This window comes from Diceros bicornis, chromosome 5 (assembly GCF_020826845.1).
Source record: "Diceros bicornis minor isolate mBicDic1 chromosome 5, mDicBic1.mat.cur, whole genome shotgun sequence".
Taxonomy (NCBI): domain Eukaryota; kingdom Metazoa; phylum Chordata; class Mammalia; order Perissodactyla; family Rhinocerotidae; genus Diceros; species Diceros bicornis.
In genome coordinates this window covers 45091459-45108449 of record NC_080744.1, presented here as the reverse complement: position 1 = coordinate 45108449, position 16991 = coordinate 45091459, and the positions used below count along the sequence as shown (strand labels likewise).

The window sequence follows — 16991 nt, the reverse complement described above, 5'->3', positions numbered from 1 at the left end:
AAAGTAGCCAGCATAATGCTCTATAAATGTTTGCTTTCCTTTCCTTCTTCTATAAGTTTCTTTCCAATTCTAAAATGAGAAATTCCAACGTTCATCTTATACATAAACGTTTGAAGCACAACCAGCTCATAATTATGGAATTTCCTGTATTAAAGGGCTAAGCATGTCTCTCAAATCAGACTTGTCATCAGAGGACTTTCCAAGGTCTAGATGAATCTTTTCAAATGAACAACAACATCTGGGATTAAAACAAAACAAAAGAAATAGTTCCTCTCACACTCATGAGAGTGAGGGGAAGGGAGTGGAAAGAAAATTGTGATAAAAGTTTATTTACCACCTTTCCCTTCTCCTTCTCTGAGCCAAAACAATAGATTATAAAGCTAAGACTTTGTTTTTATTGGTTGTATAGACCGTCTGTGTTTGCATAAAGTATCAGCACCATTACCCCATTTAAAGATTGAGTAATTCCCCGTGTTGATGCGAATGCAATAATTACCTTTCAGTGCCCTTCCAGTCTCTCCCTACCCACAAACCTTCTTGGCATTTACATAGCTCTTTGCCTTCTTTTCAGTACATTCTTATTGACATATAGTTTGAAATTGCCACTGTTTGGGAAAAGCTCCAGAATTCCATTAGTTCCAGATGTCCACTGTATTAGTTTATAATTTTATGATTGTTATGGTAACAAATAAAATACATCTAACAATTGGGAACCTGGGGGAGGGGATAGTGGTCTTTCTTTTCAGTTAAGAGTGGTATATGGGGCATATCACAATAAAAAATATCTCGACTGTTTAGAAAATAGAATATAGAAACATGGTCTTCAAACAGAGGTATTAGTGAGCTTATTTTTAAAAAATGGAATGTATGTTACAAATGAGAGCTGGCAGCAACTCTTGTGCTGGTGATGATGCCTGTGACCATTTCTATGTTGATTAATTTGAAAAATGTGTGTACATCAGAGAGCAGAGTATTAAGGCAGGTTAGCAGAGGTTAGTCATGTCTCAACATTAGACACCTTATCCAGTTGCCAGGAAGGAAAATTAAGTTGATTTTTGGAATATGAGTTCATGAAGGAGTAATATCTGGAATTCTCTTTTGAATCTGGGTGAAATTTATTCCTGCACTTGACCTGCTTTGCTCAATCTTTTTGCTCTCAGTCTTTAAAATACATGCTACATAAAAATTCCAGAAATGCAATATCTTACTCTTGGACCCTTCACTCATATATATGTCAAATGACAATAAAATCCATGCACTTGGTGTCTCAGTTAGGGATGAGTTTGGATGAAGTAGTAGAAAACCCAACCACAGTGGCTTAAACAAGTAGGGTTTAATTCTTTTATGTCACAAGTGAATTTGGAGGTATCAGAAATGTCATCAAGGACAGAGGCTCTTCTGTCTTCCTGCTTTACTATGCTTAGTGCATGGTCTTTTGTCTTCATGATTGCAGGTTGGCTGATGGACTTCCAGGCATCACATCTTTCTAGAAGGGTGAAAGGGATAAAGGACGAGGGGGTAATCCGGATGAGTGTGTCTCATTTTATCAGAGAATGAAAAGTTTTCCTTGACTCCCCACCCTGCTAGGCCTCCACTTGCATCATATTGACCAGACCTGGGCACATGTTCACTACTACCTGGAAGGTGGCTCAGGAGAAAGGGATTGTGGAGGAGGTAGGCCAGCTATCCACCTGTGCTTTCCAACTTGCTCATGAATCCGGGCTTGTACTTGATCTGTGTGTCAGCCTTTACTTTTGCTCTATTTTGCAAATCCCAACTATCGTTCACAAGAGGCAGCCAAGCAAGAAAGTAAAGATGTCTTAGAACAAATCTATCAGCCCTGCAGAGCAAATTAAACAGTATATGTTCTTTGCAGTTTATGTGGCAGGCTATTCAAACATTCTCATCTTTGTTAACCTCTCATTTGCTGTTTTAAATTTTCCCTGTCTTTCATTCCCTAGACTTTGGTTTTGATAAATAATTTAATAAATAGTACAGTGTAAAAAAAAAAAAGTATATGTTCTGTCCTCTGTGGGTCAGTGGCATCATCTGTTTTTAAAAGTAACAGAATACATCAGTGATCTGTACCCACGGTATGTGTGGAAGGAAGGGAAAAATAGAGGAACTAGGAACTCTGGTAGATATCTTATATACATGGTTTTGTTCACTACTCAATGCAACCCCAGGAGGTAGAGGAAACTGACTCAAAGGGTAATTTCTCACTGCCACATTGATAGTCAGAATTTTAGAATTCAAATTAAACGTGATAGATTCAGGAACTCACAAGTAATTAATTATGGCTTGGGCAAAGGGAATAAATAGTGCCAAAGGTTATGGATTTGGACTAACTTGGAAGTTATGTAATTTTTCATATTCATTCATTCATTCATTCATAAGTACTTGAGTGCTTATCATGGACCCACAAACTATTCTAGGCCCTGGGGATACAAAGTGTAATGAGATAAAATATTTATCATTAAGGCTAACAATCTGATGAAAGACAGTCATATAAATCAGTGATTTCTGTGGAGTTTAATTAGTGCCACAGAGGAAAGAAGAGGAAAGTGGTCAGGGAAGACTTCCAGAAAGAAGAATTTGCTAGAAAAATAGGGGGAAGAAGGGCCTTCCAGGCAGAGGGAACAGCATTTGCAAAGACATATGGATTGGAAACAGCACTGTGAATTGAACTACAGTTGACTCAGTGGCGCTGGAGAGGCATTGCACTCAGGGAGTGGCAAGAGATTAAGTGGGTAGGGACCATTTCACAAAGTGCCATAGGTCCCAACTCAGTTAAGTTCACTCCTCTGGGATTATAGGAAATGGGGTCAGCAGTGAAGCAGCAACAGTTGTGTTACGGAGGAGGAGCAGATTAAGAAGCTGTTGTGGTGGTAAATTTTACAGGGTTTGTGGGGATGATTGAGTATGGGGTGTAAGGGCTCGTGTGACACCCCCACCCAGGTTTGTGGACTGGATGATCTGGGCTACAGTGATGCCCTTCACCAAAAGAAGACGTGTAGGAGGAACAAGTCTGATGGAAAAATGAGCTTCTGTCAGACACATCTTTCTACACACACTGCCCTTCTTGGGTGATGGAGACCAACCTTCTCTGTCTCATCTGACTGCTGGTGTCCTGGCTCAGGCCAGCTGGAAGGCCACCAGGGCATCTGAATGGTACATGGCTCAGCCCCTCAAAGTCCATCAGACAGGTGGAGCGTCTGACCCAAAGGGCCCATAGAATTAGTTGCTGAGCTGAGACTGGAAAGCAGGCCCCCTGACTTTCTAGACCTACTGCCTTTCATTTCTGCCCCTGCAGTGTATTCTGCCTAAATAGAGGAGGTAAAATCATCGATAAGTGCCTGCTGCTGTTTTGGGAAAATCAACTAGAACTTTGTGTGTTACTAAGAGTTAGCTACCAATTTGTATATGGCTGTGCTAACTTTCCTGCCAGTTTGTGTTTCTATGTGGCCCCCTCTTGAGTTACAGTTGAGGCTAGAGGATAGCTTGGAGTGGCTTTTGTTTGGGCTTGTGTTACTAACTGGCAGAGGTTTTGTATTTTCCCTCTTCTTTGAGAATGTAAAGTTATATATTTTATAAAACTCTTTCTGATAAACAGAAAGGACAGGTTACCTAAGTAGTGCCGCACTCTTAGTAATGACTTATTAAATAGTGCAGAGGTTGATACCTTTAATGAGCCACGAACACTTTTAAGAATCTGATGAAAGCTGTGGACTCTCTTCCTTCAACAAGGCACAAATGCACACACTATATTGGGTCAAATCCAGTTGGTTGCAAGTGATGAAACTAGCTTAAGCAGAAGGGGGTTTGTTATAAGGAGCCCGGGGTGTGCCAGGAGCTCAAGGGCAGTGGTGCAGCAGGGCTTTACTGAGGGCTGGAACAAGGATCCAAATACTCTCTCAGCCTCTCCCTGGGGCCACGTGGTCTCTGTCTTTGCTCCTCCCTGCAGACCTTGTCTCTATTCCTCCATGCAGATGGCCTTCTCTGTGCTTCTTCAAATACATGCTGCCCACAGCTCCCCAGGTGACATCACCTGAGGTTCCAGCCAACCTGAAAGCTGAAGACCAGTGCTTCCCAATCCCACTTTCAAATTTCTTGAAGAAAACATATGATTGCCCCACTTGGATCTGGCACTTAGATACAGGGTCCACTTGACTGTGTCCAGATCTATCAAACTTGTACACGTGATTAATGTGCAATTTCAGAGCACCTTTGGACCTCCTGAGTCCCACCTGTGATCTTCAAGTTAGGAACCCTGGACTGGGCTAGAGAAATTGGAATGCTGATAGCCCGGCAGCACTACCTTTTAGCCATAAAACTACTGCAGAAAATGGAACATACATTTGAGTAGAGGGTATTCGCACGAGCATAGAGCCTAAGAATACTTGCTCCGTGCAGGAGCTGTGAATTTTGGATATCATAGTTAAATCCCAGGATGGTGAATATGATGTATATTGAATTATAACACTCTCCAAAGTCGTTGATATTATATTCCTAACTTTTACCCTTAAAGGTTTGGAAAATTCAATTTTAATTATTGTTAACATGCTTCGTAAATATCCAAGGGAATACAATATAGACCTGTTCATACATCCAGAGAGCCAAAATCTGGCTCAAGTTGTTTTTTCTTCCACAGTTGGAGAAAATTGTGGTGTTCGGCTTGCCTCCTGGGGCATGTTAAACCACTTTTAATGCTGTCTCTTATTATTTTCTAACCATATGCACTTTCCACACGTATCTAACTAGCTGCCTCAGATGAAACCCCAATGTCTGGCCAAGCTGATGTAAATCTTTAGTAAGTGGTAGGAAAGAGCAGAGTAACACAGTGCCCTGTTAGTGTTCAGACAGTACACGATTTGATAGTTAATAGACCTCATAGTCTCAGGAGCAACTTCAGGGTTTTTTTTCCAGTTCTATAGAATGGAAACTTCTGAGCCATATACCATTCTCCCACTGGCTGCACTAGGCAAAACAGAGCTAAAACTAGATTGGGCTATCCGCCTATATAGTTTAGGATTAATAGTTAACTCTTTAGATCATTCGCCTCGGATGCCTGGGACAAAATTATTACTTCCAAAGAGCGTGATGTATATTTGTGTAATTGTTATTCTCTGCTGCAAAACAGTGGTCACCTACAAAACGTACAAGTGTCTCAGAACATCAGAACCTGTATGTTACCAGTGAAGCTACCAAGAGGCCACCATGATTGTCCAGTTAGTGACACATTCTCAGTCCATGTGGTAGGTCTTAAAATGGATGACCATAAAATAACAGCAAAAGCGCAGTTCTGGGGTTCTACTGCATTTAGTCTTTGGTATCTCAGAAAATCGGTCTTCTGCCATTTTTTGATATCTGAGCGTGCACAGATTTTTGTCAGGAATCTTCTTTTTGTGGATTAATTAGATCGATGTGGTTGGGTTTTGGTACTGCCGCCTCTCCCATCCCCTCGGCTTCCGTGTCTGCCTTCTGCACGGTCCACTCACGTGTTCTGAGTAATGCTTGTGCTTTCTTCCAAGTTGTCTTTCTTCAGTTGAGTTCAGCGCCAGACCCTGAGCTGGAAACAGTCTCAGGAATTTTTCATTCATCAGACATTTTCTTCCAAAGAAAAATTCTGAGAATAGGAGGGTCACCTTGAGAACTACTTGATAATATATTAGCATAGTTTAGTGGTGTGTGAGTATGCACACATGTATAGGAGAGAGAGGTGTGGAGGGGGAGAGACAGACAGACAAACATGAGCAACCTATATATCACACACCCATAGCAAATAAATATTTGATAAAAAGCCAATTCTAGGAAAAACACTTTCCAACCAATGTATTTAAACTATCTCACTGTCATTTATCTGTCTTGATATTAGAGAAAGTCCATATTTATATGAGGCGTTTCTCAGTTGTGGTTAAATGGCTGAACTTTTGTCCTTGCCTTAAGTTTTTCACCAGATCTCAGAGAACTGATAATATCACTAGAATGTGGTATGTATCTGTTTCCTGTAGAATGAACTTAGAGCTGGCAGCTAGAATGCTAGTGGTCTTGGATTACCTTGCCCTGTCATTTCATGGAAGCAGCAATGAAGTTCCTCTGGAGGAAATCCCACCCACCACGCCAGGATTCCGTCACATATTGTTGGTCTGAGCCATGTGTATTTAACACTCAGGTTTCTGTGAGAATTGGCCAAACGTGTTTGAAGTAAGAATTTCAACCATAAAGTTTATATATAAATATCTGAATGTGATATGACTAACTGCTTGCTCACAAAGACGAAGGGAAGGATAAGAAATTCCATGAAAAAACCAAAATACACAGATCAAGATATAATTCCATGATACATAGGTTTTGTTTTGTTTTGATAGCATCAAGATTTACAGATAATATTGTTTTATGCAGGGCCAGACTCCTCAATTCAAATCACCTGTCCTACACTAAGTAGTTGATTGTGCAAGTGTGAAGAACTTGTACGTTGATTATTGGTAGGTAGAGCCTGGCCTTCCCTCAGATTCTCCGTCTCAGTGTGTGGCTGGCCACGTATCCAGCCACTGAAGCCAGAACCTTGGGGGTCTTCCTTGTCCTTTTGGTTTCCCTCACCCTTCGCTTCCAGTCCATCTTTAAGTGCTACTGGTTCTACCGTTCAAGGACGTCCTCCACCTGCTGGCTTCTCTCCACTTCTGTGCCATCACCCTTGTCCAGCCACCACCATCTTTCACCTCAAATCCTTGCAAGCCTCCTTGCAAGCCTCCCCATTTCCACTCTTGAACCGTCTCAGCAGAGCTCTTTAAAAATAACCCATTGTGGGGCCGGACCTGTGGCGCAAGCGGTTAAGTGCGCGCGCTCCGCTGCGGCGGCCCGGGGTTCGCCGGTTCGGATCCCGGGCGCGCACGGACGCACCGCTTGGCAAGCCACGCTGTGGCAGCGTCCCATATAAAGTGGAGGAGGATGGGCATGGATGTTAGCCCAGGGCCAATCTTCCTCAGCAAAAAGAGGAGGATTGGCAGATGTTAGCTCAGGGCTGATCTCCTCACAAAAATAAATGAATAAATAACACATTGTGTTTTTGGTGGCTTCTTGTTGAACTTAGAGCCAAATCCAAACTCCTTACCGTGGCCTGGAATGTGCTGTGTAATCCAGTCCCAGCCCAGTGTTCTAACCTCATGGTGTGCCCCCTTCCCCTTGCTCTCTAAGCTCTGGTCCCAGTGGCCTTCTCTCTCTCGTTGCTAGAGAAGCCAGGCTGTTTCCCAGCTTAGAGCTACTTTCCTTGCTGTTTCTTAAACCTGGAAAGCACTTACTCACACTGCACAGCGGGCTTCCTCTCATCCTTTAGGCCTCAGTTTAAATGTCACCTCCTCTAAGACCTCTTCCCTGATAACTCTTACCAAGGTAGGTATCTCCAGTTACTCTTTATCACAGCAGCATGCTTATTTCATTTGTGGACTAGATCATAACCTCAAATCTAAAATGATTTTTAATGAGTTTACCTATTTGTTGACTACCTCCTCAGCCAGACTGTAAACTCCGTGTGGTTAGGGACTTTATCTCACCCTGCTTGCTAATATAGCACAGTAGCTCAATAAATATTTGTTGAATGAATAAAGAAACCCTTGATACTTTTTACAATTGTAAAGTTTACTCATTGAACCTGATCGTTGAATTCAGAATGTCTAGTTTTATTTTATGCATTCAGTTTTTTTTTATTGTGGTAAAATACACATAACATAAAATGTACCATTTTAGCCACTTTTAGGTGTATGGTTCAGTGGTGTTAAGTCCATTCATGTTATTGTGCAACCATCATCACCATCCATCTCTAGAACTTTCTTATCTTCTCAAAGGGAAACTCTGTACCTATTAAACAATATAATTCCCCATTCCTCCCTCCCCCAAGCCCCTGACAACCACCATTCTACTTTCTGCCTCTGTGAATTGAATATACAGTGGAATATTTTAAATCAATTTATTTTAATTGCCTGTTTACTAACATAGACCTTTATCCTCTATATATGAAAACCCATTTAAAATAATAATTTTCTCATTTTAATGATAAAACATTCTATTAGGATCCTTCAGAAATTTAATCCACTTTTTGTAGAACCTATATTTGGAAATTAAACAATATTACAAAGCACTATTAAGGTATACAAGTTGATTTAAGAATATGTTGGCCCTGGAAATTTTTATATTTAGTATCATTGATCATAGGGTCCTTTACTCTTACGTCGTTAATCTTGCTTTGGGATTGTAGAGAATGTTTTATACTTGGTGGCTCTGAAGAAAATATAAAAGAACAAATAAATCAAATTGTTATATAATACTATTGTTTTTGTCTTGCTGTTCAATAGCTGATGCTCTGTGGTGAAACTGCAGTTCGGTTTAACGTGGCACTCAGACAAGCCATTTTAAAAGGGAATAAATCAGAGCCAGCTGGTTCTTTAAAGTGGAATTTGCAGACCATTAAAAATGAAGACACCCTCTATGATTTTATTATCTTGATGGTAAATATATCACCCAAACCAGAATTTGACTTCCCTCCATCACCCACCCCCTACTGCTTTTTTTCTAGTAAATGTAGTTTAGAGATAACTTTGGGGGAAAATGAAAATCAGTAATGACTTGTAGGACGGACAGTGAGGGAACAAATAATGTCAGGTAAATGATTATTTGGAAATGAGCTATTCTCTTCCCTGAACAAGATTGCTTACTGTTTTCTTCATCATGGAACAGAATAAAATGTGGTAACAATTTTCCATAGTTGAATTGCTGCTGCACGTAATTGGGTCCCACAGAACGATGGCCTGGATTTTGGTGAATTGCTTAGTCTGCATGTTAGATTAGAAGGTGTACAACAAATCGTCTTGTTTCTGCAGTTTTGAATAGTATTTATATTTAAATTTATAACAGTAAGGCTTTTACCTTATGAATTAAAGTTAAAAGTCAGGGAAAATATTAACAGAAATTGTTTTGTGCTTATTCCTATGCTGTATTTCTAAAATGTTTTTTTAATTTGATTACAATTAAGCTATACCTCACATACAGTTGCTTCAAGATAAACATTTTGCATAATTTAGTTTAGTCAGTTTTGCCAAAAGGTCATATTCATAAACAACATTGTATAGACAATGTTTAGTAGGTAATCTTGCATGTAGTATTTTATAGAAATGTATGGATTGGAAAGTATATTTGAAATTTATTGTCATAAAAAAATATATATAGTTTGAATGAAATCAGAGAGGCAATATTGCATAGGAAAAGTAGCCCTGAAAGGAATTCCACCTGCCCAAGAATTTTTATTATGAAAAATTTCAAACCTACATTAAAGTTGAAAGAATAATTAAAGTATAACCATATACCTTCCATTTACATTAAATACTTGTTGACATTCACATTTATACACATATCTCTCTATGTATATATATGTATATATATAAATATATATATTAGTATATAATATACATAAATAAATATATATGTATGTATATTTGTCATCTGTTTGTTATGCTGCATCATTTGAAAATTAAGTTTTATAATATCATGACACTTCACCTTAAACAATAAGGACGTTCTTGTATGTAACCACAATACCGTTATCTCATCTAAGAGAACAACAATTCCACAGTATCATGTAATATCCAGCCCTTATAAAATTTCCCCAGTTGTCTCTTTTTGAAAGAATATCCAATTAAGGTTTGGTTATTATGTCTTTTTAATCTAAAATAACCTGTCTACCTTGTTTTTTGGGAGAGGGGTTATTTACTTTTGGAAAAATTCAAGACAGTTGCCTTAGAAAATCACACATTCTCACTTTTCTGATTGTTTCCTCCTAGTGTCATTTATCTTGTTCTTCTATCCCTGTATGCCCTTTCAGATGAAAGTTAGGTCTAGAAGCTTAATTGATTAAAGTTTGACTATTTTTGGCATAAACTTCATAGATAATATTTAGTACTTGATATTTCATCAAATCAGGAGCTGTGGAAGGATTTCAACATGGTCTGTGATAGTCACATTCTCGAAGAAATTAAGATTTATTTTTTGGTGTTACTGATGCTAAGTTTGATCAATGTGTTTGGGCCCCGGTTGGAGAATCCCCCTAGAATTTCACCTCTTGGAGCTGACTGCTCCAGCACTGGACAGGGAAGCTGAAAGTGGGAGTTCATGGTAGTGGAGGGATGTCACGTGAATAAATGTGCTTTGTAACACTCTAAGGGGAAAACTGGGAAATGTGAATTCAGTTGACTATTAGGATGGTGGAGTAGGGGGTGATGAGCCTCCTTTAATTTTGATTTGTTGTGTGTTTTAGTGAGCTTGTGGTTAGTATAATTAATAAAGAACATAATAAAGTGCCTCATAATCAGTCAACACTATAGAGATGAATTCTATTTTGCCGTGATTAGAATGTCTTTCCTGGTTAAGAGATACTGGGTTACGTTGAGTGGCGGTGATCCCAGTTTATGGGCTCTCTCACATTTCTAAGGTTAGACTTTCAGATAAGCAGCCAGCTATCTTGCAAACAACTCCAATTCTTAATGGAACATAAGCACTCCTCAATAAAGGGAAAAAGAGAGACATACAACATAGAGCCCTAGAGGGCAAAATCACTTTGGGGGGCTTTTGCTGTATATGAATGCCTAGGCCCCATGCCACATCTACTCGACTGGATTCCAGGGAGAGGCTTGTGGGAGGACAGGGGTGAGGCCCAGGCATCAGTATTTTGCGAAACCTCCTCAGGTGATTTGGTTATGTCCTAAGGTGAAGAATGATCGGAGTAAGAAGAAGTAGCAGCACTTGTGAAACTGATTATGATTATGGAACGTCTTTGCTTTAATTTTCATCAGACTGAAAACTCTCTAGACTCCTTCCTCAGAAGGTTGTGTTGAAATTCTATGCATTAGGAGCCTAATATGTCCCAGGCCAACCTACCTGGAAGGGAGAAGCATGCTGTGACCCTCTCTGTCATGGATGAATTGATATCTCATTCTTTTGTTGGTAATTTTTATGAAAAGAAGGAATTAAAATAATTGCAGCCTAGTGCCCAAAATTATATCCTTGTGCCTTCTCTGCAGTTTGTGGTTTAGTGACTGGGCAGGAGTGACAAGAATTCATTGTACCACAGAATATTCTTTCTCTGTGAACAATGCATTTGCTTCAGGGTGAAGTCTGAGGATAAATGAAAGTGAAATAACGCTGTAGGCCACTGCATTCTGAACTGCAGAGCTAGGAAGGAGCTGAGGATCGGAGGCTGCAGACACACGTTGGTCAGATCCCAAGTCTTGAGACCAGATCTGTTGGGACTGGGTAACCATCGTTGAGCGTAACCACTCAGAATGGGAACATGTAGATGTGGAATTTCTCATGAACTAGCCACACTAGAGTAAGCCAGTTAAAAACAATTAAAATTGCATTTTAATTTTGGAAAGGCTTGGCCTGTTGCCCTAGTTCATGGAGGTCTTATAAGGAAGTGATTGTAGAGAAATTTGCAAACAGAAAGTATTTTTAATACTATATTTTAGTTGCATTAGGAATAATGATTTATGTTGAGGAAATGAATCAGATGTTACCCAAGCATTGAATTAGGCACATTCCCTGTCTAGTGCTAGGACTATCTGAAAAAAAGAATATGTAAATTTAGCTTAGTATCATGTAGGTGCTATGGGAATAATAATACATGATTGGATTATTAGTAAGGAATTGGGAGTGTGGGCAGATTTTTTTCTGTGGTTGGAGTATTGGACTAAAAACAGCATAACTTTGGCAATCTAAATGAAGCATAGGACAAAAACCACAGGCTGCCAAATCAGAATGACATTTGAAAACCACGTTAATACAGCATTTACCTTCCAAGAGATTTTTAAATCCAATTCGGTCTCATCCAGATTGTGCGTCTTCCTCTGCAATCAGCAATTTTTACTGAAAATATGGCTCTGCAAATACATTTATGCCCACTTACTAATCTGCACTGTCAAATCAGCTGGTTCTTTGTCCATGGTGATCTAGTGTGGAAATGTGTTAAGTCCATAGATTCTGTTACACGTACTCAAACTATTTCCCAAATATCCAGTGTATTTAATAAAGATGAGTGCCCATGGGCTCTAGGGATGCCTAATGAATACTGTCAGAACTAACAAGCGTCATTTCTATTCCATGTGTTTTATATTGAAATGAGGGCAGGAAGTTGTGGACCCTGGAAAAGTCTTAAGGGTTATTTTTCTTTTTATGAAGACTTTCCAATGAGAAATTCATGTCTCAAGTCATGAACCAGTGTTAGACAGGACTGAATCAGATTTTCCTAGCATTTTATAGTGCACCTTGATTTGCTGGTGTCACTCGCAAAAACGCCGTGTTGCACCTACCCTGAATCTTGCAATCCCCATATATAAGATAATCCCATAGGGTATCTTGGCAAAATGGGGAGGGGAACCAAATCCAAGCAGCGTGGGAGAGAGGACTGTAAATTAAAAGTCATGGTCCATTATGTTTTTTAAAGATTGAAAATGGCATGCCAACATGAATCTGTTTAATTAAAGCATTTGCACTTGTCTCAGTTAATTAAGAGGAAAAAAAGAAACAAACCTTAATTTCCTTCCTTGTTACCTAACATGAAAGGTTTTATTTATTTTTTAAATAAACGATTGTTACTGTGATCTTTCTAGTCTCAGATGTAAGATATGTATAGGCATAAAAATCTTGATGGCTGTTGTATGAAACTAAACATTTTTCATCCTAAAAGGAATTAATCAGTAATGTGCGTTGAATGTTGTGTGTAATAATGAAGAATTGGAAGCAATTTAAATGACACGCAGTAAGAAAATGATTGAATAAATTGTGTTATAACTTGATGGAAAATTATGCAGCAATCAAAATCATGTTTTGGAATAGTATTTAATTACATGGGAAAATGCTTTTGGCAATGTTAAATGAAAAAACAGCAGGATTCAAAATTGTATATTTAGTATAATTCCTATTTTGGAGTAAAAAATAAACCACACACATGTAAAATTACATAACCTAATATAACCAATATGTTATCAAGGGTTTCTTTAGGTGCGATTTGCATGTGATTTTTATTTTATAATCTATATATTACTGACTTTTTTGAGTTGTCTGAAATATTTATTTTCAAATCAGAAAAATATGTGATAAAATATTAAAATAGAAAAGAAATACCATATATCAGAGAAGTATTTACTAAATGCATATTAGGTACTATTTGGAAGAATTGAGCCAAAGGAAGAATGATGACTTCAGCATTAGACTTTGTCCATGTAGTTACTACGTTTAAGAGCAATTTTGTTGCAAACTGCCATGGTGCTGAGTAACTTTTTCTTTATTGACAGAATGAAAAGAGGACAGAGATTTTATTCAACAGCTCAAGCATTTAATTTTTGTATTTGTGTTTGAATTCAGGATCTATGGAAAAAGATAGCAGATTTTGAATAGATCTGGCATATTATGAAGAATATTAAAATATACCTAGAATTTAACTATATAAAAGTAAAAAATAGTAGGGTAAAAAAATGCATAAACAAAGTAAAAAGACAAATAGTAAACTGAGGAAATGTTGAGATAGGACTGGAAAGGTGGGTGGGGCCAGAGCATGTAGAGACTCAGGGGAGCAAAGGTTGAAGCTTAGTCTTTTGGAAAGATAACGCTGGTGGTTATCACAATTTTTGGCCTGTTTGCATATCCTGTACTAGTATTTATTTAACATTTTTCTTTAAAATGAATTAAAAGTTTTTTTATTTTTTTTTGTGAGGAAGATCAGCCCTGAGCTAACATCCATACCAATCCTCCTCTTTTTTGCTGAGGAGGCTGGCCCTGGGCTAACATCTGTGCCCATCTTCCTCCTCTTTATATGGGACACCGCCACAGCATGGCCTGACAAGTGGTGCCTCAGTGCGCGCCTGGGATCCGAACCCGGGCCGCCAGCAGCGGAGCGCACGCACTTAACCACTACACCACAGGGCCGGCCCCTAAAAGTTTTTTATTCATTCTCATCATAGCAAACACATCTGTGAAATCATGAGTCTGGTATGTTTGTATTTTTTAATAATACAAATTAAAATTAATATATGACTGTTAAAACAAGACAATCTAAAATCATCTTGCATCCCATCAGCAATACACATAGCACACTTTAGTGAGCAGTGGCATGGAGAGAGGGAGATGTGGAGATGAGGACTCGACGTTTGGCCATTGTGTCCATCTCTCAAGTGCTACCATAATTTGGGCCTAGTGCTCTTGATGTACTTGACTGGGTAGAGTTTTGTTTTTGGAATTCCTTAGAAGGCTCATCTTCCAGCATGGGCATTAGGGCAGTGCCATTAACCAAAGGTGCCTCATTCCAGCAAGAGAGAAGGGAGAGTGAGGAAGAGCATATAGCGATGGGGAACACATGGGGTCGTAACTGCAAGGGAACACATGGGGGCGTAACTGCAAGGGAGGCCTTGGGTGAGGATGCAACAGAGAGAAAGCAGGAGAGAATACACAGGATAGAGGGACACTAGCAGGTAAGATTCAGCTTTGGCCCAAATGTTGTCAGGGTCCAGCCTGTTCACTCTTGCTGGTACTATAATAAAGAGTTGTCCTTAGTGAATTGCATATCTGTGTCCCATGAGCTGCTTAGAGAAAGAAAGAAGAAAATAAAAATGAAAACATAACCCAGTGGTTTCATCAGCACTGAATATCATTAGTGATTTTCATAAAACTGTAGAATTCAGTGGCAAAGGGGACTTACTGGGGTCATTTAGTCCATCCCTAGACTCACAGGAAACACTCTGTACACTTCTGAAAAATGACATGAGGAAGCATGCAGTGTTGGGTAGTGGATGGCAGCCCATGCGTCTTGCCATAGCCCAGCCTCCCTTATCTGTCAAGGCCACTGTTGGACAGAAAGGGGGTATTAAGGGCCCGATTTCTCTTACAAGGAGGCTGAGGGCAGCCTGGTCTTGCTCCTCTGTGCTCACTACGTCTTAATCTTTCTTGTTTATTGGCTGCTGAATCCAGATGGACTCTCTCCCTTTAGCAAAAAAAAAAAAAATGATGTAGGCAACTTTTGTATCTGGTGAGACTACTTGGAAATTCTTCTGTGATCTTAGCTTATCCCTGTTTGTTTTAAGGTGACCCTTTTGCCCAAGGGTTATAATGACTTCAGATTAATGTCTTCACTCTTTATGTTAAATACTTAATGTCTTTTGCATTGCTAACATTTTTTTAAATTCTTAATTTTTTTATTTCTTAGCTTGTTTTTTGTATTTGAAGTAAGGTGGACACAATCCAAAAGAAACAGATAACCATTTCTTTTGTTCAAGAAACTCCTGAGAAGAAAGTACCATGACTTGCCTCATTGCAAGTTTTGAAATTCTTTGGTTTCTACTACCTAAATAATAATAGACTGTAAGCTCTGTGAGGGCAGGAATGTGGTCTCTTTTAATCACTGAAGCATCTATAGCAAGCATAGGGGCTGATTCATAGTAGGCACTGACACATTTTATTGAGTGAATGAATGTGTAATAATATTGTTATATTTATATAACACATCACACTTGTAACCTATTTTCCATTAGCTCATCTGATCCTCACAACAGCGTCTTCAAAGTGGATAGAAACTGGTAGTTTTATCTGGTGTTTTATTATTGTTTATAGATGAGGAAAATGGGGTTCAGAGGTAGAATGGTCTGCCCAAGGCTTCACACAGGGTCAGTGACGTGTGGTTCTATCCCTGAAGACAGTTTCCCAATGGAGTCAAGCAAGATGGGCACAGCTGTTCCTCCATGTGATGGTTCCTGCTTTTCCCAACTTTCATGGAATTCTCCTTCTTTATTTTCAGATTACAGGACAGGCCCGTGTTTTACTGTGGTCAGCAACCAGATGTGCCAGGGACAGCTCAGCGGGATTGTCTGTACAAAAACGCTCTGCTGTGCCACAGTCGGCCGAGCCTGGGGCCACCCCTGTGAGATGTGCCCAGCCCAGCCCCACCCCTGTCGCCGAGGCTTCATTCCAAATATCCGCACAGGAGCTTGTCAAGGTAAACCACCGGCCGATGGAATTATTAATGGATTCATCTTATTTGCTCTGGAGAGCCATTCTCCAATGAAGTTGGAGAGAATGGAAAAGCAGTGTCAGAGACATAACTGCACGATTTCGCTGACGGCATGATATCCAACTTAGGCATTAGGAGCGTGGCTCACGAGAGAGCAGCTGGTCTCCTTGGATTTTTCCTTGCCAGCAGGTCCCCCTTCTGACCTCAGAGGTGTTTCCATGGGGTGGTATGATTCTGTTTACAGCAATGCTGCGCATCATAGTAATGCTGTGTGTAAACACAAAGCAAAATTTGTGAACAAGGTAATTTGTTTTTCTTAATTTTTTTTCCTTCGTTTGAAATTGTTGGAGTTCCTCTGTCTCGTGGGTTGTACTTAGTTGACCTGAAGGAAAATTGTTCCTCTCTCCATTTTACATGCTGCAAGATGCTTTTTTTTTTTTTTTTTACAAGACAGAAATAAATTAGGATTTGTTTCATAGTTTTAAATATCCCCAGATGTCTCCTGCTTGCTTCTCCTGCCTCCCATAGAAGCCCTTACCCTGTTTTTGGCTTTTACTCCTGTTCTTCCAGCTGTACAAATTCTTTTATTGTCTGGATGTCTGGCAGGAAACAGGAGGAAGTGAACAGAGGCAGTTCCACACTAAACTGATGGGATTGAAAACTCCCAGGCTGTATCTGTTTCCTTTCGACATCTTCAGTGTTTTTTTAGCAAGCGGCAATATTTTCAGAAAATTCAGGGTATGCTTTTCTGAGGCAAATAGACACTAGTTTGGTTTTGTTCTATATGTTCGTTCTAAAGATAATATGCAGTAAAACAGAACTTGAGCTTAATCACATAGTTCTGTGGATCTCCATTAAATTATACTTGAATACATTTCACTTCTGGTAAACACTGTTGGTCCTGGCCCCTGGCTTCTATGTACAACATACATTTCCTTTGTATGCCCTT

At 39.4% G+C, this 16991-nt stretch overlaps 1 protein-coding gene across 1 annotated transcript in view; it reads left to right on the top strand.

Annotated features, from left to right (window-relative positions):
• Positions 1 to 16991, top strand: part of FBN1 (fibrillin 1) — a 227559-nt gene that overhangs the window by 87252 nt on the left and 123316 nt on the right. Inside the window, exon 6 of the mRNA XM_058541525.1 lies at positions 15830 to 16027. Coding sequence (XP_058397508.1) covers positions 15830 to 16027 — 198 coding nt within the window. The remainder of the gene's footprint in view (positions 1 to 15829; positions 16028 to 16991) is intronic.